At 38.7% G+C, this 23573-nt stretch overlaps 1 protein-coding gene across 2 annotated transcripts in view; it reads right to left on the bottom strand.

Annotated features, from left to right (window-relative positions):
- The window catches only part of nrp2a (neuropilin 2a), a 92513-nt gene that overhangs the window by 50865 nt on the left and 18075 nt on the right, over window positions 1-23573 (bottom strand). For both annotated transcript variants that reach the window (XM_055206150.2, XM_055206149.2), the window contains exons 3-6: window positions 15111-15292; window positions 1633-1863; window positions 587-742; window positions 114-283 (exon numbers count right to left, since the gene is read on the bottom strand). In XM_055206150.2, coding sequence (XP_055062125.1) covers window positions 114-283; window positions 587-742; window positions 1633-1863; window positions 15111-15292 — 739 coding nt within the window. The remainder of the gene's footprint in view (window positions 1-113; window positions 284-586; window positions 743-1632; window positions 1864-15110; window positions 15293-23573) is intronic.

Here is a 23573-nt window from a genome sequence, read left to right as displayed (position 1 = left end):
TGTCATCGTGATCTTATGTGAATTATTGTAAATGTGATCATCTGTGAATATGATCTAATGTAATCTATGTGAATATGATCCAATGTGAATGTGATCCAGTATAAACACCTCACCTGTATAAACTCCTTGTTGCTGTCTTCACCAGGTGTCCAGGCATTGTCCTCGTTGTTTAACCGTGCCTGGCGGGGCTGCCAGCGTCCATCATAAAATGAGGAAGAGGCCGTGATTTGATCATCAGAGATCTTAGCAGACTCCATTCCAAATGCATTGCTACAGTGAAATGCTGAATAACATAGAGATTTTTTAAATGTCATTGATCCCAATTAGTGCCTATTATTTATTAAGAAAAATAATAATAATCTTTTATCAAAATATATTAACTTTTCCACCACTCAAAAAAATACTATTCAGAAACGTCATAGTCCCTTCAAACCTTGATGGATCTTACAGACAAGCTCCGTCCTACATTTCGCTCTGAATAATTTGTTTTAATCAGAAATGGCACACACTAATGAAGTCAAAGAAATTGTGAATGCTGTTTCATGTCGTCTTAACCGAATAAAATGAAGAAACTCTTTACACTTACTGTCAGTGACTTCCTTGCGAGTCATGTTATAGCGGGCAGAGAAACCATCTTTGGCCACGGCCATGTCAGTGTGGAAAGACAAAGACAGAAGTCCCGTTGAAGACTGGATCTCTGGAGGAATTTTAGTCCCACAATATCGTCCAATCAGGGGACCCACTAAAAAAACAAAAAGACACCAAACATTGAGAATCAGTCATGTAATTGATTTGAGCTGATCCTGCATCAGTTGGAGAGTACAGAGCTTTTCCTGCTGTAAATCTAAAGTGGATCTGCTGAGACCTAGCATGCCTCAGATTCCAGACCCTGGATTATGAGCTTTCCTCACAGTATTCCCTTTATTCTTCTCTCTGCTGATCCCTGATTTACTTTTCCTCTGCATGGCTCCATAATCTTCGCATGTCAGCATCACAGGAGCTGAGTTTCATCCTGGATTGAGGAGCTTGTATGAAAATAAGTCAAGACATTTGGAGAGTTTGTGTGCAGGTGCTTGAGATCTCAAACTGTGCTCAGATTTCCAAAATTGCAAAGATTTTGACAGTCAGGAATTCAAATATTTCTCATCAGAACAAAGAACCAAATGAGTTTATTCTCATTTGTGTTCTTGTGATTTTTAAAATACATTTTAAGGGAAGCAACTGAGACCATTTTAATCTTCCGATGTTGCCTCAGATGAACTGTATCTGAAATGATTCTCCGGCATCATATCTCAAATCAGAGCTATTAATGTGTTCGCAAACAAGATAACATTTCTTTTCACTTTTAAAGAGGAAGGAATCTAAGATAAGACCCAACTGAAGACAGACTGATATAGTAAGATGATAATGACGGATCGTTGAGAGAACAGGAAACGGGTCATCGTGAAGGAAAAAGCTCTGTAAGATGTTGACGTTTCTTAAATATTGCGTTCATTTACAATTCAAGATTGGGTATGTTTGGAAGACCATAAAATAGTTTTTTATTACCTCAATCTTTACTCTAATTGCATGGTGCTTACAATGTGAAATTCATGGGTTGGTCTAAAATAGTGGTAACGTTTAGACTCTCACCTTGTGGAAGGCCGTCCCACACGTCCAGCCAATCATATTTACACTCTCCTTCCCCCATCAGCAGAGGGTCGTTCTCCAGATCGAAGGTCTGAAAGGTGAGCGTGACCTCTGTCTGAGGTGGGGCGATGATGATGTAGGAACATTCCAAATTGTGAGGATACTTGTCTGGAAAACCAGGAGACTCGATCACCCCGGACGAGGCGCTGAAATTTCGGAAACAGTGCTCGGCACCTGGACAATGAACAAGCAACGGCAAAAATAAGACACAGTTGTCGTCCAGCAAATGCACAAACTTTTGGGAGGAAAAACAGATTAGACTTTCACAGACTTTCTGGTGTGTTTTATACTGACAATTTCAGTTTTTAAAATTGGTTTTTAATTGGTAATTAAAAAGGCAGGTGGTTTGCTTCTACCTATGGAAATTTTAAATAAATTAATTAATGATAAAAATGACAATTTAAACCAGATTTACCAATTCATTACAAAAACTGTACGCAAATAATGTGCCAAAATTGAAAATTAAATAAAAACATTTATTTTCAAGGTGATAATGCATCATCCCTGTCAAACTAACAATAAAATGCAAGTAATAATTTGACATTTCATTACCACTACAATCTCGAAAAGCAAAACTGCCAATATTAAAATTAAAATGCAAACATAAATAAACTGCATACAATACATTTAGCTGACTCTGGTTTTATTTTAATTTTTATTATTTATTTATTTATTTAAAATTTCAGAAAAAAACTTCCAGATGTTATAAAAAATATTTTTTTTATATAAATCTTTGTTAAAGCTCATGAATGTAATACATTAAGTTTAATTAACTTAAATTTACAATTCATTTCAACTTATATAAAATATAAAAAATAAAGTTGAATTAGCTTAAGTTATTTCATCTTTATTTTTATAATTTATACACTGTAAAAAAATTGGTTTTGCATGTCAATTCAACATACTATTTTAAGTTTTGACCTAACTTAACTTATAAAAACAAGTTGTTTAACTTACTTTTTTAAGTTAAAGTAACATAAAATATATGTTAATTTGACAAAAAAAAATGCTGCATTGTTTTTTTTACAGTGTAGCAACTCCTCACAAGAAAGTTGAAATGTATTGTTATTTCAAATTGATTAAACTTAAAAATTTAAGTGCAACAAGCAATTTGTACAGAACGTAACTTTGTGTGCTCGCTTATTGTTGGCTCTTCATGCAAAATGCTGCTTCATTTGTACAGTAAGTCATTTTGGATAAATGCATCTGCTAGATGAACAAATGTAAACATTTATCCCTAACTTAAAGTCAATACATTATTTTTCTGTCATAACTTCAGCTTTTTAAACAAAAACATTCATCCCAAATGTGTTTTCGTAAAAGAGAGCTACATTTTCCAAAACAATCATTACCTTCAGCGATATTCTGGTAAACATGTGCTCTGTTTTTCATAGTCATGATGATGCATGTGCATGTGTTAACCAGACACAGCAAGGGAATGTCATAAAACGCAAGCGTTTCTGGTCTCTGTGAATGCTTGCACGCCCCTCTCTCTCTCTAATTCACATTTCAAACTGCTGTTCAACCTCTCTACTCCCCTACTCGCCGTGCCACCGCACCTGGTATGCTGTATGAATACAGAACAGAGGAGAGGGAGCCAAAACAACAAAAATATATATAATGAGGCGTAGAGGAGACAGAAGGCATCTAGCAAGACTAAATATAACAAGAATCAGATTTTGGCTGTACTGTAGATGGCCAAAAGTTATGCAGACATGCAATACGCATGACCTCACCTTGAGCAGATGTGTAACCCATATAAACTTCCCAAAATCCCTTGCATATTTATAGGTTGTGCCCTTGTGGGGTTTTACAGAAATGCACAATTCAGCATTCAAAGTTAATTTTTGAAATCATCTTGCATTAGCATCGCAAAGGTCATGTGTTCAATTCTGAGGACAATGATACAAAAAATACAGACATTGAATGCACTATGTGTGTGAATAGATCTAATGGGTGCAACACGATAAAATACAAAGTGCCGAAGAGCCCACATTACAACGCAGCAAGCAATTTTGCTTTAAAAGACATCTAATAGTCGCCCAAACACAACCCAGATGTCTAGGCTAAAACAAGGCAAAATTCAGACTTATAATTTGCATGAATTGTAACACATCCTCTACAATGAGATTTGACTCGGTCAAACCACGCGCAAATTACTTTGTGGTCTTTCTTGCTTGTTTCTCGCAAGAGTGGAACTGTCAAACCAAAGCTATTTCCTCCCCTGCGCCCTCCAAAATATTCCTACCGGTAAACAGCCCGTGTTGAGGGAAGCAAATTACCCAGAATCCTATAGAAAGAAGAGACAGGAGGTCAGTGTCTCAACGTGCCTAATGAGGATCAGCAGACTCGGTCGACTCCAGGCCAGATGAACAGCAGGTTCTAGCCTGTTTTTGACACGGCATACACGAGAATGACGGCTCGTACCGTGATAAATGCAGTGTTGGGTACATATGCAGACAAAAACCCCGGGAAGCCACATGCGGGCACTGGGGAAGCAAAAATGAGCCTAGCGCACACACATGCACGTATACACGTATACACGAGCCGTTTCAAATGTTCTTCACCCACACACAGAGTGATGCAAATATCATTGCTTTGGTTTGTGTCACTTTGGAGGCTGAAAATGCATTCAATATCAGACACAGAATGGCAAAAAATGCAGATAATTCCCAGAGTATATTCTTAAGCAGCTTCACAACGCCTGCCGAGATGAAGTGCACAAGGAAGAATGACGGTGTACGCAGATTTTCAAATGATAAAATACCTTTTTTATTCAGGTTTATTGGAAACTGACAACTAAACGTAAGCCAGTCGTAGGTTGACTTCCTGAAGGGAATTTGTGGTGCCTTAAAACAACCGGCTTCAATTAACAATGAAAGAAGTAGTGAAGGTAAAATAGGCCAGTATAGGAGAATTTGGGTGGTCTTGATTATTGTTGACAGAGAGAGAGAGAGAGAGAGAGAGAGAGAGAGAGAGAGAGAGAGAGTCATAATGAATAAATAAGACCAGGTTCCCCCTTTTTTTGTCAGCCGAACCCCCTTGACCTAATTTGTTAAGTTGAAGTACCCCCTGAGATTTTAATTAAATATTTTAATAATTTAATAGCACATTTGCATGTTTAACTTCAAAAACATTTATTTGGCATCCATTTTATCAGAAGTATTTTATATTAGATGTTATTGGGCCGTCATTTGATAATTTTTGGTAATTTAATTTTATTTACATAAAACATATCTGTCAAATTAATGATGTGCATTTATGATTAAATTGTAATTAGTGCTGCACATTATTATGACCATATGCAATTTGCGATTCTGCTGTTGAATGTTGCGATAAAAATATTTCCTGCGGTATATCATTCCCTAAAAAAATTGAACATTTTTCTTAAACACTAAATTCAAGAAAAATTCAAGAAAAATTTGCTTACCCCATTGGCAGATTTTTTTGCTTGTTTTATGCACAAAATCACTTAAATTTGATATTTTTGGTCTAATAACTCGACTTGTTTCTAGGGTTGTTTTGCTCATCAAGAAAAAGCATCTTAATTTAAGAATTTTTAGATATTTTTTTACTGAAAACAAGACAAAAATACTAAGTAAGAAAGTAATTTTTTGCTGTGTCCCTGTAGTTTTCCTGGCTCGTCTCTGCACTGCAAAAAATGATTTTCAAGAAAAGAATTCTTTGTATTTTTGGCTTGTTTTCAGTAAAAATATCTAAAAATTCTTAAATTAGATGCCTTTTCTTGATGAGCAAAATGACCTAAGAAAATAAGTCTAGCTTATAGACAAAAATTATTCAATTTAAACGAATTTGTGCTTAAAACAACCAAAAATTTCTGCCAATGGGGTGAGAAAACAAATCTAAAAATAAGTTTTCTTTTTTCTTAAACACTTAATTCTCACCCCACACAAATTCACTTAAATTGTCTATTTTTGTCTAATAACTAGACTTATTTTCTTGGGCCGTTTTGCTCATCAAGAAAATACATCTTAATTTAAGAATTTTTAGATATACTGAAAACAAGACAAAAATACTAAGATTTTTTTTTCTTGAAAATAATTTTTTGCAGTGTACTCCTGCCATATTTACTTTCTGCTTTGAGCCGCTAGGTTCACCTATGCGCCCCGGGGTTCAAGCCAATAGTATAACCGTACAAGACCTATTTGGCAGGTATTTAGTAAGGCCCCTTCTGATTGGTCTACTTTGGACAACCTAAGCATGCAACACACAAATGATAGACATGTAAAAAAAATTTAAAGTTATCAACTCTCTACGATATGAATATCGCACATACAGTTATAACGACAACTTTTTTGGGGATATATTGTGCAGCCCTAATTGTAATTAATAAATTGTTTTACATCAACTCACGCACCCCCAGCAATTCCCACACGAACCACCAGGGGTCCGCGACCCCAGTTTGGAAAACCCTGCACTACGCCACAGTATTATCTCCTCCAGCACTGGGTCGTCCTGTAAAAGTCCACTTCTATTACCTCACTTGGCCGTCTGCCCTGTAAGTGCAAACCCTAGGACTGCATGAGTGCATTGTGTGTTCGAAAAGACAGACACGAGGGGTATGCATGCATGAGTGAGCACTCTTGTGTGACTGCTTATTAGTTCATGCTCATGAACATACCGAAAACAGCTTCTTCCTCAACCCCGGGACATGCACCCTGCTGCGTTGCGCCGTCTGCGACCCGCCTGCCACTCCAGTGGTCATAAAGGAGGCGTGGCAATGAAAGGGTTAGTTGCTGGGCAGAAACTCGGGTGTCGTGAGCCCTTAAGTTCATACGAGCGATTCGGCCGCAGGATCTGAGGGATTTCCTCCCTCCGGTATTGTCACTGGTCTAACTCACTCTATGTGACCTCTCATTGGATGACAAAGTCTTTGCTCACTCGTACATTATTCACTAGCACCGGTCACTTAAAATCACCTTGAAGTCCGTTAAAATGTTTAGCAAGCAGGGCCTGGCCAATCTCTATCTACCGACCTACCTACCTACCTATCAACCCACCTACCTACCTATCTATTTATCTATCTATTGATCCATCCATCCATCCATGGAGGTTTTAAAATGCCATGTTTTACAAGAGAAAGATAGCGGCTGCTTCTGAGCAACTGTTAAAGTGGCCGTAAATTCCTTTGGGCGTCCATGATGGCCTTCAGACTTCTTTACCACCACAGGTGGGGGGCGGAGACCATCACCAAGAGCGACGGACATCTCTGACCCTAATGACTTCCTATAGGTCGTCCTTTGAGTGCACTCAGCAGGCAACAGCGATGAAGGCCTGAAGGCTGCTGAGCAGGAAGTCTTCCGCAGTAACCGTGGCAACAGCATCCAAGTCATGTGACGGGGCAGGAGGGGTTGTTGTCTGTTGTGTTGCATGTGCCATTGGGGGCAACAATCTGGTATGACTAATTTGGGGCAGCGATGGGGGTAAATGCCAGGAGGTTTTCTCGGTTCTCCTTAAGAACCCAGAGACGGGTGATGGGTCCATGACGTCTTATAGGTTAAAACATCTTCATTTGATTTGGGTTCAACAAAATCTACTGTCAAATGCTTTGGGAAAATGACATTGGGGTTAGAGTTTCATTACTGTGCTGCATGTGATCTTAGTTACAATTTTGAAATGCAAGAAACTTTGGCAAAGTTCTCCATTCGCTCGCAGTCTAATCTCATTGCTGTTGAAAAGACCAAACACATCTAACCTTACTTTCCTTTCATAAGGTGCCACTATTTAGCAGCACTGAAAATGTCATGTCTCTGAGCAAAACAAGTCAAGTTGCAAAAGGGCACAAAATGTAAGTATTACAGGTCAGCTGTAATGATCTACGAAGATGCTTTACATAACAGTGTGATTGCATGTTAGCTCAGGGTCATCTATACAGCAGCTTGTGTTTCTCTGTGAATATGTGCAAGGGTTTGTTCTCGCCTCAAGTGATGGATAAGGAGAATAAGCATCTGATTAAACTGTTCAGCAAAGATCATTATCTCACAGACGCCTCTCCACATAAACAGACACAAACGCTGAGGCTAAACACTTCCCACAATCCCACCGATTGCAGTATTTTGTGTAAACAACAGTTTCTTTCAAATTTGTTTCAAACTATTTCGCCCAGAAACCTGGCATTTAGAAAATACACAGTCATTATTCTGTGGCGCACAAGAGGAGTGTATGTTCAATCATTTGTCTTATTTGCATAAAAACCTTTCTGGAAAACATTCAGAGCTTACACATAAAGTATAATGGTGCCATCAATTCCCGCTGAGATGTTTCTGCTTATAAGTCTGGAAATCATAATTATAATATGATGTGGATTTATAGTTCACTGTTTTTCCACTTCACAACAAAAAACAGAAAACTTTTATAGTGCCAGTATAAGAAAATGAAGATTTATTTGAAGAAGCTGAATAAACAGAGTATGACGGGAAATTCAAATCTGTTGAATTAAAAACAATTAAACTTAAATTATAGTATTATTTACTGGTAAATTTTACCAATATTTTTTATCAGCAGTACAAAAACAGCATAAAAACTAAACTGCAACATTGTAAGGACCTGAAGCTCAATAATTTGGTAAAGCATTGTTCGATCTCAGGGAACACACATACTGATAAAAAAGGTATACCTTGTAATGCACTGTAAGTCAATTTGGATAAAAGCATCTGCTAACCCAGACAGCAGACGAGGCTGGGCCACATCCGTGCCGGAGCTGCCAACTTCTGCGGCGGATCCGGCCCGGAGTCATTCGTTGTTTTGAAAATGGATAAATGTAGGTAAATATCCTCTATAGTGTTCCTGTAGCTCAACTGATACCGCAAAGATCATGAGTTCGAAACCCAGGGAACACATACTGAAAAAAGGTATACCTTGTAATGCACCGTAAGTCAATTTGGAAAAATCCCAGACAGCAGTTTACTCTGGGCCGGATCCACGCCGGATTTGCACCAGATCAGCGCCAGAGCTGCTGACTTCGGCACAGATCCGGAGCAGATCCGACCCAGAATCGTCTGCTGTTTGGGAAGCATCTGCAAACCCAGACATCCGGATCCACACCGGAGCTGCCGACTTCTGCGGCGAATTCGACCCGGAGTAGTTTGCTGTTTGGGACATGGATAAATGTAAATATCCTCTATAGTGTTCCTGTAGCTCAACTGATACCGCAAAGGTCATGGGTTCGAATCCCAGGGAACACATACTGAAAAAAGGTATACCTTGTAATGCACTGTAAGTCAATTTGAAAAAAAAACAGACAGCAGATGACTCTGGGCTGGATCCACACCGGATTTGCGCCAGAGCTGCTGACTTCAGCACAGATCCGGAGCGGTTCCGACCCAGAATCGTCTGCTGTTTGGGAAGCATCTGCAAACCCAGACAGCAGATGACTCTGGGTCGGATCCACACCGGAGCTGCCGACTTCTGCGGCGAATTCGACCCGGAGTAGTTTGCTGTTTGGGACATGGATGAATGTAAATATCCTCTATAGTGTTCCTGTAGCTCAACTGATACTGCAAAGGTCATGGGTTCGAATCCCAGGAAACACACATACTGAAAAAAGGTATACATTGTAATGCACTGTAAGTCAATTCGGAAAAAAAAAACACAGACAGCCGACGACTCTGGGTCGGATCCGCACCGGATTTGCACCGTATCAGCGCCAGAGCTGCTGACTTCGGCACAGATCCGGAGCGGATCCGACCGAGAGTCGTCTGCTGTTTGGGAAGCATCTGCCAACCCAGACAGCAGATGACTCCGGGCCGGATCCACATCGGAGCTGCCGACTTCTGCGGCGGATCCCGCCCGGAGTCGTTTGCTGTTTGGGACATGGATAAATGTAAATATCCTCTATAGTGTTCCTGTAGCTCAACTGATACCGCAAAGGTCATGGATTCGAATCCCAGTGAGCACACCATCCTGATATCACAAATTTCCGTGGAATATTTTGCTCATTTACTCATGTCATTGTCACGGATCTCCGCATTTTTCCGTGTCCGTACCACAGACATTCTTATCCTTGTCAGTTTCACGTATTGGTTGCTCAATTGTTTTTCCTATTTTTAAATCATTGTCGCTTGGGTTTGGATGTCACTTTAACTATTGGTTTATACAATTTTCTTTCCAGAATTTTAAACAATTATAGCCTGATGTTAGGGTTAGAGTTGGGTTTGGATGTCATATTATGTAACAAAAAGTCGTTCTAAGCCCAAACCCAAGTGACAATGGTAAGAAAATAGGAAAAACATTTGAGTAACCAACACTTGAAACTGACAAAAAAAAGAAAGTCTGTGGTATGGACACAGAAAAATGCGGAGATCCGTGACAATGACACAAATAAATGAGCAAAATATTCCACATCTATAACACGGAAATTCGTGAGATCAGGCTGGAGCACACGTACTAAGAAAATGTATGATTACACTAAAAGTCACTTTGGATAAATCCTAGACAGCAGACGACTCTAGGCCGGATCCGCTGACTTCAGCACACATCCGGAGCGAATCCGACCCAGAGTTGTCTGCTGTTTGGAATGTATCTACAAAATACATAAATCTAAACATTCACACCTATTTCAAATACCATATAAAAATTATGGTAAAAAATTTTGATTCAATATTATGGCTAAATTGTTCATGCTTTTAGATATAATAATAAGAAGTATTTCAGTTTTACACATTTTATCATGTTTCAATACATATCTCAGCCTAAATATAACTCAATGTAATCAATACTACCGGTAATTCACATCCATCAAGACTCTTTACCTGATATGGCCACTGTGCACGTCCGAACAGAAACATATACTGTACAGGCACAGTCAGAAATCTATATTCACCATCCGCTATTAAAGCACATGAGATTCCAATAAAGAAAATGCACGGCACATCTTTATTAAATGATCTTCTCTGCCTGTCCCTGGTTACCGTCTAAAATGAGATTGCGGGGTTATCACGTGAGTCATGCTACTAGAGTTAGCAACAGTAGCCGTGGTAACACTACCTGAGGGCAAGAGTGATGATTTCAGCAATTACAGCGGTGAGGTAAACACTTGGAGATAAAATAGCTCTGCTGTTTTTCACATTAGCATCGATGAAGATGCTGTGCTTATGTTACCAGGCCAATCGCCGCTGTTGCGTGACAACACTATACGAGTGTGATATTTCCTTACATTTATGCATTTGACAGATGCTTTTATCCAAAGCGAATTACGGTGCATTCAAGCTTTACATTTTGTCAATGTGTGTGTACCATGCAGTAAAACTGTAGTAACTGTAGTTAAATCATGGTTAATTTTCGTAAGGGGAACCCACAAACTTTGCAATGCTAACGCAATGCTCTACCAATTAAGCTGCAGGAACATTGCATGTGCATGCTATGCAGTTGCTAATCTGACATTCAGTGCTAATTAGTGATGCTAGTTACAGTATTAACCACCAAACCATAACTTTTAAACCGTCTTGCACATTTGTGCTACAGAGATCAGTGTTACAGCAAATTGTGGTTTGTTGAAAAGAGGAGTAGGCTACATTGGTTCTGCTAAGTAACTGGATTTTTTGTGCAATTTTGCACAAAAAAAATCCAGAGTTGCAAAACACTTTAGCAACTCCATAGCAATGTGGTAAAATCAGCTCAGAACATTTTAGCAAGTGTATACTTGGCAATGCCGTGGCAACCATTCATGACACCCTTTCTACAAAATTGAAATATGCTAAAGCCCAAAGTACAGTCTGTTTTTTACGTGTGCGCAAACTTATGCACACAATCGAAAGCACAGCCTTGCAAAGCATAGTTTATTTTCACTCGTACAAGTACACAGACGTTCGCCACTTGCGCATTGCAACAAAATGCATGCAGAGTTTCATAAATCTGGCAGTACACGTAAAAAATTTACTATACTTCAGCCTTAAAGTGGTCATAGAGTGAAAATTTGACTTTTTTATGTGTAATTGTGTTCGCAGTGCTCCTATTAAACTAGCAAACGTGAAAAATACAACCCAGTAACTTTGGTAAACCATTATGTGCAAGCATAACAAATTAGGCCATTCAGATTTTGCCTGTTCTGTGACGGAGGTAGTGAGTTTTATTACAATGATACCACCCCTTAATCTGAACTATCCAACAACAACAACAAAAAAAAACTTTAAAAAATTTGACAACACAATTAAGTTTCAATGTCAACAAGCCACCATCAGTGTTGCATTTAATCAGCTTATTTGCTTTTTAAAGGAAAAAATGTGCACCTACAAAAGGCTACAAAGTGGCAATTTTAACATGTTATAATAAATTATCTGTGGGGTATTTTGAGCTAAAACTTTACATATGCACTCTGGGGACACCAAAGATTTATTTTACATCTTGAAAAAATCTTAGAATATGACCACTTTAAGATTTTCACTGGTCATAGAGTGAAAATCTGACTTTTTTCATGTTTAAGTGTTATAATTGTGTACTTCACGGTGCTTCTATTAAACTAGAAAGCGTAAAAAAAAACAGTAACTTAGTTTTGGTAAACCATTATGTGCAAGCATAAAAATTTGGTCATTCAGATTTCCCCTGTCCTGTGAGGTAGGTAGCAAGTTAGGGCTGGGATAAACGATTATTTTTTAAACGATTAATGTAGCGATTATTTTTTCCGATGCATCGATTAATCTAACGATTCATTTTATCAGTCCGATTCGACTTCAATTCGATTCTCGATTATCTCCCCATTAATTAACTAATAGCAATTTATACATGTTGATTTACATATCTGAATGTAAACATTTCAATATATGTTTATTGCTCTTAAAATTTCAAAATAAAAAAGACTATACAAGTGCAAAATAATGCATTCTTAGTCAGAGGTAGCATTTAATAAAGCGTTTGCAGCGCATACTGTGCAGTTTAGTAACAGTATAAAAATCTCAAGTTCAATTTACTTTATTTTACATGCATTTATAAGCAAAACCTCTTCAATGTGCCTTTTGATGGTCAGTGTAATTTTTATAACTTGATTTGTTTAATTGACATTGTTTTCGTGCTGTTCTAGTCCATTTAATGACAGATATAAACACAATAATAGGCTTAAGAAGCACATATATTATTACATCTCTTTCTCTTAAGTTTGTTAAGATAGATTAGGACTGATTTACTGCTGGACAGAGAGTGAATGAAGGGCAGTCTTCTGGCAACAGTGACATATTTCATTGTTTTCTGTTAAATTGCTCAAAGTCATGACTGTTTAAAACACACTTGGCATCACATTCATGATTTTATGGTAAAATGACACTTTTTCGCATCAATCCACGAGCATTTTAACCATAAACAAAGCACTTTCCCTTTAATTGAGTGTGAGCAGCGCAGCAGAACCGACGCAGAAACAATTGCAGCACTGTTGCTACAGAGCCGCGAGCTCGCGCTGCTCATGCGGCGGGGTGCATGCTTGTTAACATGTGCGCTGAAAAAACCCGCGCCGCACGCACTGCTCACACTTGCTGTGTGAAACCGGCGTGGACTGAAGCCACTCGCGTTGCTATTACTCTACGCCTTTTTGGGTCTGATGAATCGCCGCGCATATTTTGCGTCAACGTATTTTTTGCGTCGACGTCGTCGATAACGTTGACGCGTTGTCCCAGCCCTATAGCGAGTTGTATTACAATTATATCGCCCCTTAATCTGAACTATCCAACCACGGCACTGCCATTTAGTGCATAGCGAAATAAAAAAAAGTTGACAACACAATTGAGTTTAAATTTCAACAAACAACTATCAGTGTTGCATTTAATCAGCTCATTTGCATTTTGAAGGACAAAAACGCACACCTACAAAGTGGCAAATCTAACATGTTATAATAAATTATCTATATGGTATTTTGAGCTAAAACTTCACATACGTACTCTGGAGTAGGGCTGCACGATTTGGGTAATTTTTCCCATTGCGGTTATTGATGCTAATATTGCGATGTGCGGCTGCGATTATACTAAATGGTATCATGAGTCAACTTGATGGGTTTTAAGGAAAATCCACACACAGTTTAGCTAAAATGTGTATTTGTAAAACTAGAAATGTTTTCGTATTGCCACATGATGTAGCAACTGCTCAGTGTCAGTAATCCTAAATCCAAAATACCGCCATACAAACAGACATAGAGTTTTTTTTTAGCTACCAGATCACTGTCAACCTCCTCTGCATCCATCTTCGCTCTGGTATAAGTGACGACGCACACAACACACGTGCATGCCACACGTGCACTGCCTTTTTTGTTTGTTTTCAGAGTTTGTGTTAACAAGTCCACACATTTATTTATTTAATATAATTGCAACATTTTGCTGTCATATAATCGCACAGGCTGGCATCGCGATTGCGATTGCGATGCGATTAATAGTGCAGCACTACTCTGGAGACACCAAAAATTTATTTTACATCTTAAAAAAATCGTATAATATGACCCCTTTAAGCATGTTAGCGACCACATAGCAATAAGCTAGCACAACTCACATGTTCAAACAATGTAAAAAAAACATTCTTTTTAAGCATTGCTGTGCACATTTACTAGCATGTGGCAAGTGGTGTAAAGCTACTACAATAAAGTCCGTGCTGGGCACAAACTACAAGTTGATTCTCTCCAAACTTGGTTATTCCCCAAGGACAGGAGATCACAGTCCAATTAAAAGGGCATTCCTGGCATGCTCGTGAATAGATGAAAAGAGTTAAGCATCGCCCCCCTCTCCCCGCCTTTCCTCTAAACTCAGTTTATTTTCTTTTCTTCTCTCCCTTGATGTTTAATTGGTCTGGGAGTGTTTCGGAAACTTTGAGGGAAAGTTTAAAAAGCGTGTCTGAAGGCCATGCAGTGGGACTGGGAAGTCGCGACCTACTGGAACCACAAGTTAGAGGTTGAAGAAGGTCACTCCACAAATGAGATTTACAGAGCGCTTCGAAAATCAGCAGGATGAAGAACCTGAGTCATCCGTGACTCTCAAAAAACCCCTCCTCTAATCAGCCATCAATTAAAGGGCGAGACCGCTTGTACACTTCACACATAAACACCCAGACCGCTAACCGCTGAAGAAAACTGTGCAGCTTGTTTCCACATCTGGAGACACAGTGACAGAAAGTCCACAAAGTCTGTGAAGCATGCCAAAACTTTCTCAAAGAAAAACTCTCCATTAATTTTTTTTTTTTTTTAGAAAAGATCAATGACACCACGTACACAACTGATATTGTGGCCTGACAGGTGTCTATTAATATTTATTACATTAAGCTCACACTGTGAAAAAGTCTGAGCATTGATAAAACGAATTACAGAATTAGAACGCTTGAGTTTGTTGTTGGCAAGCAAAGAATTATAAAAGGAAGAATTCTTCCCAGGATAAAAGCATTCCCGAAGCGTTCCGCTTCCTAACCACATGGGAACAAGCAGGATAGACGTCACTCACCGGTCTTGTAGATCTCATATCTCAGGGAGAAACCGGCACCCTGGTGCGCGTAATCAGACACAAACTTGATGTGGATGACGGGACCGGAGGAAATGATGGCAGGAGGAGCGATGTTACTGCAGTGTCTCCCCAGCAGGTCTGCAGATTCTGAATTCCCATCTCGGATCTCAATGAAGTCATACCTGAGAAGAAGAAAAAGGTCAATGTTTAAATGCCCATTTCAGATTACTGGTTATTTATGGCATAAGCAGGCTTCAATCGTTAACTCATACAGAGAAACTGGGACATTAACAAGAAAAACAAGCATTTATAAACAAGATAAGGGAGAGGTCTGCAGACTAAGAAACATCACAAAATAAACATTTTCATAATTTTATCGTCTTTCCAAGACGACGCTGATGTTAAAAAATAAGCAAATGGAGATTTATCTCTTATGCGTCTTCACTAGAGTTTCAAAAGAAATATCAATGTGCAAAAGTATTTGATGAACGTATAATAAGTGAGAGAATTCGGTTAATATCATTATCCAATACTATCCCATGTCAATTTTTACGTATTTTAGGAGGTGGCTAATTGGTATTAATTCATACGATTTTTATGATAATTATACGATCTTGCACGATTAACTTTGAACAAATTCATACAAATTAGCCAACTCGTAAAATACGTACAAATTCTCGTGAGATCAGGTTGCATTATCTCATTTTTGACGGAGGTGGCTTTTAGAGACTTTTGCATCTGAGCTCCTCATTTGTTCCCTGGAAATCGAAGTTGGAACCACCAACTTTTGTGCTGCTAGTGCAATGCTCTACCAATCAAGCTACAAGAACACTGAAACAACACTGATTCGCTAAAAAACATAAAGGATATCCATTAAAGGCACAATATGTAGGATTGTCACCACTAGAGGTTGCTATTTCACAATAACAAAGACGAAGCTTATGGTTGGCATGAAATGGAAGTAGCGATGGTTTATTTTCCACGTCGTGGCGTATTTCCGATTGAAACAGCTTTTGAAATAAGAAATAAAGGTAGGGTGGGACTTGATTTCGTCCATCGAAACTTATTGGATTGTTTAAAGTTGGGTCATGTTGCAACTTGCTAATGGCTGCGATCTTTTCCTGGACCCGGCCCTCACGTCGTTCTTCGTGACTGGAAATAAAGAGAGATTGTTTCGAGGGGGGAGGAGATTAGTGTTTTTGATTAAAGCTTTTGACGGCACATGAATATTTTAAAAGCAATATCGTAATGAATTAGATGCAAGACACACCAGCTGTGTGTTAAATGTTGTATAACCGCCACTTCTGCGTATGTCCACTCTTGCCGCCTACGTCCACTCGTGTCGCCCTACAGTTTCTACAACCAGAAACTGAGGATAGCGCGGATATTAAGTCACTACAAGATCGACAATTACAAGGGAGGCAAGCGACGAACCATTAATTTAACTAAGGAATTTATCTGGAATTGCCAATACTTGGGAACATTTGGGATAATGTAAGTACACAATTCCATGAAATATATCACACTGTGCAAGCTGTAAATCCTTTGGAGATATAACAGAGCAACTTTTGAGCAATATAATGTGTCTGTGCTAGATAAACCAACAGGACTCAGGAGTTGTTTGAATTCAGGCTGGTGTCACCTTTGACCCTCGGTGGACTGCTGCCCTATCACAACAAACACACATTTCTCATGTCACGTCAGAGACAGACTCAAGGAGCCCAGACGAATACCACCTGTCCAGCCAAAATAATCCCTTAATGTGTTGCCATCTTTGCCGGAACACAATGTCTAAATGAGGCGAAAGACTGAAATATCTTGCCTACTGTCTGCATGACGTTTCCTTATAATAAATCTGGACACGGAGAGGCGTGAGTCAGATCTCCTCTGACACTTCAGGAATGATCCCCCTATTTAACCCCCTCACATGAACAAGATCCCCGTAAACACACGGCATCATTCCCAACCAAACATGATAACCAGACTTCCTTTTTCACTGACAGATGAACCCTTAAAACTCATTTGTTTTTGTAAGTTTCAATGTAAAGTGAATAATAATGTTGTGTTGATTGCTATCTACAATGCATAACATCAGCAAAAATAAAATAGATGTATGATTGATTTTATGAAAAGAAATCATATTAGATAAATAATAGATAAAACTATTCATTTGCATTTTTGCATTTGACAGATATTTGTATCCAAAGCAATTAATAGTGGATTTAATATACGTTTTTTTTTTCAGTATGCATATTCATTGGTTTGTACCCATGAACTTTATGTTGATCTTTCAATTGAACTACAGAAAAAAATCACTAATATGAATTGTTTAAACATTTTTTATGCAATTTCTTTTTAATCTAGCAGTGAACCCAGAAACGATTTACTAGTTTTAAAACTTTTGTAGTCTCTGAAGAACCATAGAGCAACTATAGTAATCTTTAAGAGTCAATGCCTTAGGCCATTTGCAAAATTGGAAATAAAACATTGTTTAATATATGGGTTTAGCCTTTGGGTACAACATCGATGTCAATGAACATGTTCAAACTTTCCTTACGAAACTGAAAAGAACGGAGACCCCCTTGTGCAACCTTTCCCCCCTGTTGGCACCGAGTTATCCGTGCTTGAACCACATAACTGCCGGCTCCACGTCACTCAAGGGGCAAATGTGTTAAAATCTGACACGGCATCCGGCCTCTCAGTGTGACATAAAGAGGCAGGTGTCTCTGAGCCTTTACTGCTCTGGACCCCCTCACATTTGGAGACTTCAGGTACACTGGTGTATACTTAGACCTGAGACGTCTCAACTAAACACACATGCACAAACACACGTGTATCATTGCACACCATCTGAAATATACAGCAGTGGCGTTCAACCAGTTTTGCATCAAAACCCAGATTTAACGGCGGGCATATATATATATATATATATATATATATATTAGAAATATATTAGGATATCATTTTAGGAAACCTGTCATTGAGAGAACACAACCACATCAATAATCAATATAGTATTGCCAAACAAAAAATCACGACGCTCACAATATTTTCGTACACCCCTAATGCGCGGTACCTAAAATAAACTTGATAAAGATGTTTTTAGCACAATTTCAGCTTAAGAAACAAAAGCTATGGTACAGTTAATGTCAGCTTGCTGGTCAGAAATATGTTGGTTAAATTGTTTAATCTGTTTTGTCCATTCAAGTAGATAGGACTTTAGTCTTGCATGTCTGACATACCGTATTTTTCAGACTAAAAGTTGCACTTTTTTTCATAGTTTGGCTGGTCATTCGACTTATAGTCAGGTGCGACTTGTAAGTCAGTATGAATTAATTTTGACATATATGAACCAAGAGACAACATTATCGTCTACAGACGCGAGGGTCCGCTATATGCTGCTACTGTATTTATGTAATTCAATGAATTCAGTGATGTAGAATGACGAACCTGCGAACTTGATGTGCATTGGCTTGTTCTGTTCATTTGGCCTATTCAGCCTTTCAAGTATGTTCATGCTATTGTGAATCGTGTAAATAACTGTTCGTGTTACGTTTATGTACGGACACCTACTCGGCCTGCTGTTCTGTGTGCTATTGTTCAGTTGAATAACTTTCCTTTCCAGATTAAATGTCTGTTCTTCGGCTTGGATCTTGTGAAATAATTTTCTAAATAAACGCAATGTATAGTCCACTGTGACTTATATATGTTTTTTCGTCTTCATGACACATTTTTGATTGATGCGACTTATACTTCAGAGTGACTTATAGTCCGGAAAATACGGTAACTGCCCAGAGGTGTTGCAAACATGGCCGCCTAGTGGCGCGACTTCCCTAAATGGACACCCTTTTCTATTACATATTTTTCCTTTTAAGTATATGCCTGTTTGCTAACCTTATAGGGCTCATTATAGTTGTGCGAAGGCCCTATGGCATATCCTCGATATAAGCTACACGTCAGATAGAACATAAAAACGCGAAATGGAGTTTAAATTATATGGACTTTAAATGAGTCAAGTGGAATGGATTTGAGGAAGCAGCAGAGCTACACACAGCCGACGCATAACCTACTATTCCTATTGTTTAGTTGAATAACTTGCCTTTGCAGATTAAAAGTCTGTTCTTCGACTTAGATTTTGTGAAATAATTTTCAAAAAAACGTGACGTATAGTCCACTGTGACTTATATATGTTTTTTGTCTTCATGCCGCATTTTTGATTGATGCGACTTAAACTCCGGAGCGACTAGTAGTTTCGGTTTTTGTACTTCTGTGTCGTTGTCCGCATCAACATGCAATTACACATGCAGACCGCTAGTTGGCAGTACCTAAGTGTGTAACCCACAGTAGCAGTGCAAAAGCCAAAGAAGTAGCAGCTTGGCCAGTAAACGCACAAATGATAAAGCAGCAACATTTTGTTGTGAATTAATGATGGGAAGACTCCCAAATTTGCACGGTGCATTGGCATAAAAAGTTAAAGCAACACCAAAGAGTTTTTTTTACCTTAAAATAACGCTTCCAAAACAGTTTCAGTCGTTCATCCAAATCTAAACAGGGTGAACAGCAATTTCACATTCACTTTGCAGCCCTCTATCGGCCAAAACCGCACTAAAGAAGTTTCCAACTGTCGGGTAGCGGTCCTGTAGTCCGAGTGAATACTACAAATACTTGCTTTACGGCAGACCTACAATCCAATCAGAGCCAGCTATGCCTCAGTATTTATGACAGTGGGTAATGGACAATTACGCTTCTAACCTGTAGGGGGAGCAAAGAGCCAAAACTCTTTGGTGTTGCTTTAACGATGTGATGCATCGGTTTACAAATTGTGCCCCGGATACAAGGGTGATTCTCACGAAACCATTGAAACACCACGGCACTAATGATTTTAGCTTTAAAATGTGTAATATAGTAACATTAAAAAGCATCAGAATTAACACAATACTGTGTTCTACCTTGCACAATGTGTGATTTCAACATAAGAATTTATAATTGGAAATTTGATCTAATTTTCTGCTGAAATTCTCATTACCGCAATGTGTCCGGCTGTGTTTGGACATGCGTTGTGTTGTAGTTTGGTCAAATTAACACAGAAATATTGGGAAGGAGATGGATGGATGTTTTGCTGGACTACTTTGGATGACGGAAAAAGTGTTTACTGAAGATTCATGTATAATAATAATGAAGAAAAATTAGGAAAATGATGTGTCCATGCCTGATGTTCTCATCCTCCGCAACACTTTTTGAGAACAGTTTAAGCACACATACAGAATTTTAATAAAGTTTGATTTTGGGTGACCAAGCACATGGACCAGTTACTTCAAGATGGCTACCAGGTAAGATCATTATTTACAGTTAATTTGAAATATTGTCTTGTCAGAATGCTTACACGACATTTTGATTATCATTACCGCAACAGATGCTTATTAAATGTTAATTTAATTAATAGAAGCATAATACTTTGATTTTAAATGCATGTGCAGAATCTCCAAATTATGTTCTTTCAGGTTTGTCATGTCATTTTGAAAATATGTCAGTGTTGATCTTTTCTGACTGTTGCGGTAATGAGATTTTTTAGGACTAATTTTTTAAATTATGTTACAAAAAGTGTTAAATGATAAGTAAACGTTTTTAAATTAATGTTCCCATTTACTCCAGACTTTGTTTTTCAATGTCTGGTGGGAAAAAAAGTAAATGTAAGCAATTTTTACATTTTCATGCTTGACATTTTTAAAACCAAGTTTTCGTGAGAATCACCCACAAATTAGCATTTGCATCGCGATGCATCGTTTCTAACATATTGCATCAGTACAAAACAGATTTTTGCATTGTATAATTATTAGTAGATGCGCTATACTTTTATGTGACCAATATTTTAGGATTGCTTTCTCCGCTCAAAACTGTTGCTACGTCCTGCAACACTACGGAAACCGAGGCATGAAAGTCAGATAGAGCATAAAAACGCGAAATGGAGTTTAAATTATAGACTCTAAATGACTCAAGTGGAATGGATGTGAGGAAGCAGCAGAGCTACACACAGCCGACGCATAAACTACATTTAACAAGCAAGATCTGTCACTCAGAAACCCCCAGTCATGAGTACCTGAAACATGCACGACTTTATAATGACATAGTACTCATGTGCACTATACTTTTGAACTCTTTCTCTCGCTCTTTCTAACCTCAAATACAAGAAACTGTAATTAGGCTGTAATTGATTTCGTAGAGGCTCTTGGCTCCTGGATTAGCAGTGACGAGTGAGTGTGTCAAATGTGAATATTGACCGTCTCTAGACGCCTGCAGTTGACTCGGATAAATATTTCGAGAGGCACTCGAGAGGAAAAGCCGGAACTGGCCGGATCACTTATTTACCTCGGCGTTATTGACAACGACGCTTCAAGTGTTCATATCAATTTCACACCACTTGTGACTCAAAGCAGGAAGGTTTTCCTCATTGTCACAGTATTATAGCTTTCTTTCATAGATGTAAAGCATATAGTGTTTACCGCGGTGATTATGCACGCCAATTACGCACGATGCAATGGTTATTCAGGTGATACAGACGACAGTAAAAACTCCCCAGATAGCGGTATGTTTGTAAGTGTGCATGAGGGAGAGCGTTTTGACATGGGGGTGCAAAGACCCCGTGTCACTGTATCATGTTCGAACACGTCTTCCTCCCATTCTCGCTTTCCACCAACTCTCCCCCCAGCCTCTTTACTGCTAATTGCTTTTCACACCTACTGTGTTTTTCAAACATTTTTTCCAACCCTGCGCATTTCCCTGAGGTGTCACCGGCTACCCTAAGAGCGCTTTGTCTGGAGACAGAGAGAAAGAGATAAACAGGGGTAGGGATGCTTTTATGTTATGTGTATGCTGAACTTTGTATTTACCATTTTAGTGTCTTGCTTACTCATTAATATAAAACTTTTCTTTTCAAACATCAAAACAGGTACGGTTGGTCACCTATCTTTTGTCTTATGGACACATCTTGTAGTATTTTTGTCAGGCTCAATGGCTTTCAAACTGCATCGGTCAGACACACAATAAAAATGGCTTTTCTCGAAACCAAACATATCAAAAACAATGGGCCCTTTATTTAAATTTCGCTGTGCTTTTAGCCTGGCAGCCTCAGGACGTGCCCTAGGACTGTTCAACGCCCAGCCATGACACTAAAATTGAAATTAAATAATGCTGAGAGTTTGCATGGAAAGCCGCACGCTCGGTCCTCGGGGGTGCTGCCTAATAAGCTATAAGTGCCTGTGAAATATTAAATAGCCGGGGAGGGTTCCCGAGAGAAAGAGAGGGTTGCCATCATCAATCCGGTCAGGAAACAAATAGCGTGGCTGTCCGATACGAGACTGACATTTACAGATCACTGGAGTAGACCACAGGAGCCTGAGGCTTTTATAAACAACACCAAAACTGACGTTGAAGTGAAATTTTTCAAAACGCACACCTTTGGAGGACAGCAGTGCATGAAATTCTGGCCTTCCGAGATTGGGAACGCTCACTTTAAAATGTGCCGTCTCCCAATTCCCAATGTGTTGCCACGAAAAGCCTTAGGCTTTATCAAGGAAGATTTCTTTCTCAATGATATTAAAACTACTTTTTGGGGGGAAATTGGCTTCTGAGGGTACTTTTTAAAATCTTGAATTCCCAAATGCTTCATTTTATGTTGCTCCAGATTGATAAAGTAGCTTTTTTGAGCTATCAATATCTTGATACACTCCGGGGTTTGCTGATATATTTCCAATGCCCTAAAAACATGACTAAAACTGCTGTCCCAAAAAAACATGATTGACCTATTTGAATGAGAAATAACTGAATTCTAGACTCGAGAAGACATTTCTAGCTTGTGAATTTATTTACAAGTGTATATTTGATATTCACAAGTAGGCTACATATTCACAAATGTTGCATTTTTTTTTTCATTTTATTAATTTATTTATTTTTTTAAGTAAAATGCACATAGTTTGACCTTAGTATTTTCTCTTGTATAGAAAAACCATCATTTTCCTGTAGGTCAGTTGGTAAAGCAAAGCCTTAGCAATGCTGAGGTCATGGGTTCGAACCCAGGGAGCACACATACTTATAAAATATGTAGCTTGTTATAAACTATACGTGTCTTTGGTCTGCCAAATGCATAAAAAATTGTAAATTAAAGGTGCAGTGTGTAAACTGTAGCGGCATCTAGTGGTGAGGTTGCGAATTGCAACCAACGGCTCAGTGCACTGCTCACCAATCGCTTTTGAAACACACAGAGAAGCTACGATAGCCTCCACCGGAAAAATGTCATCGTCGGAGACAACTTAGTAAAAAAAAGTTTGTCTGTTAAGGGCTTCTGTAGAAACATGGCGGCACAAAATGGCGACTTCCATGTAAGGGGACCCTCGGTGTACGTATAAAAACGTCTCATTCTAATGCAATAAAAACCTAACGGTTCATTGTAAAAAGGTCTTTATACAC

This window comes from Misgurnus anguillicaudatus, chromosome 3 (assembly GCF_027580225.2).
Source record: "Misgurnus anguillicaudatus chromosome 3, ASM2758022v2, whole genome shotgun sequence".
Classification (NCBI taxonomy): domain Eukaryota; kingdom Metazoa; phylum Chordata; class Actinopteri; order Cypriniformes; family Cobitidae; genus Misgurnus; species Misgurnus anguillicaudatus.
Note: the sequence above shows the minus strand (reverse complement) of the source record. Positions and strands in the feature narration are given on the sequence as shown.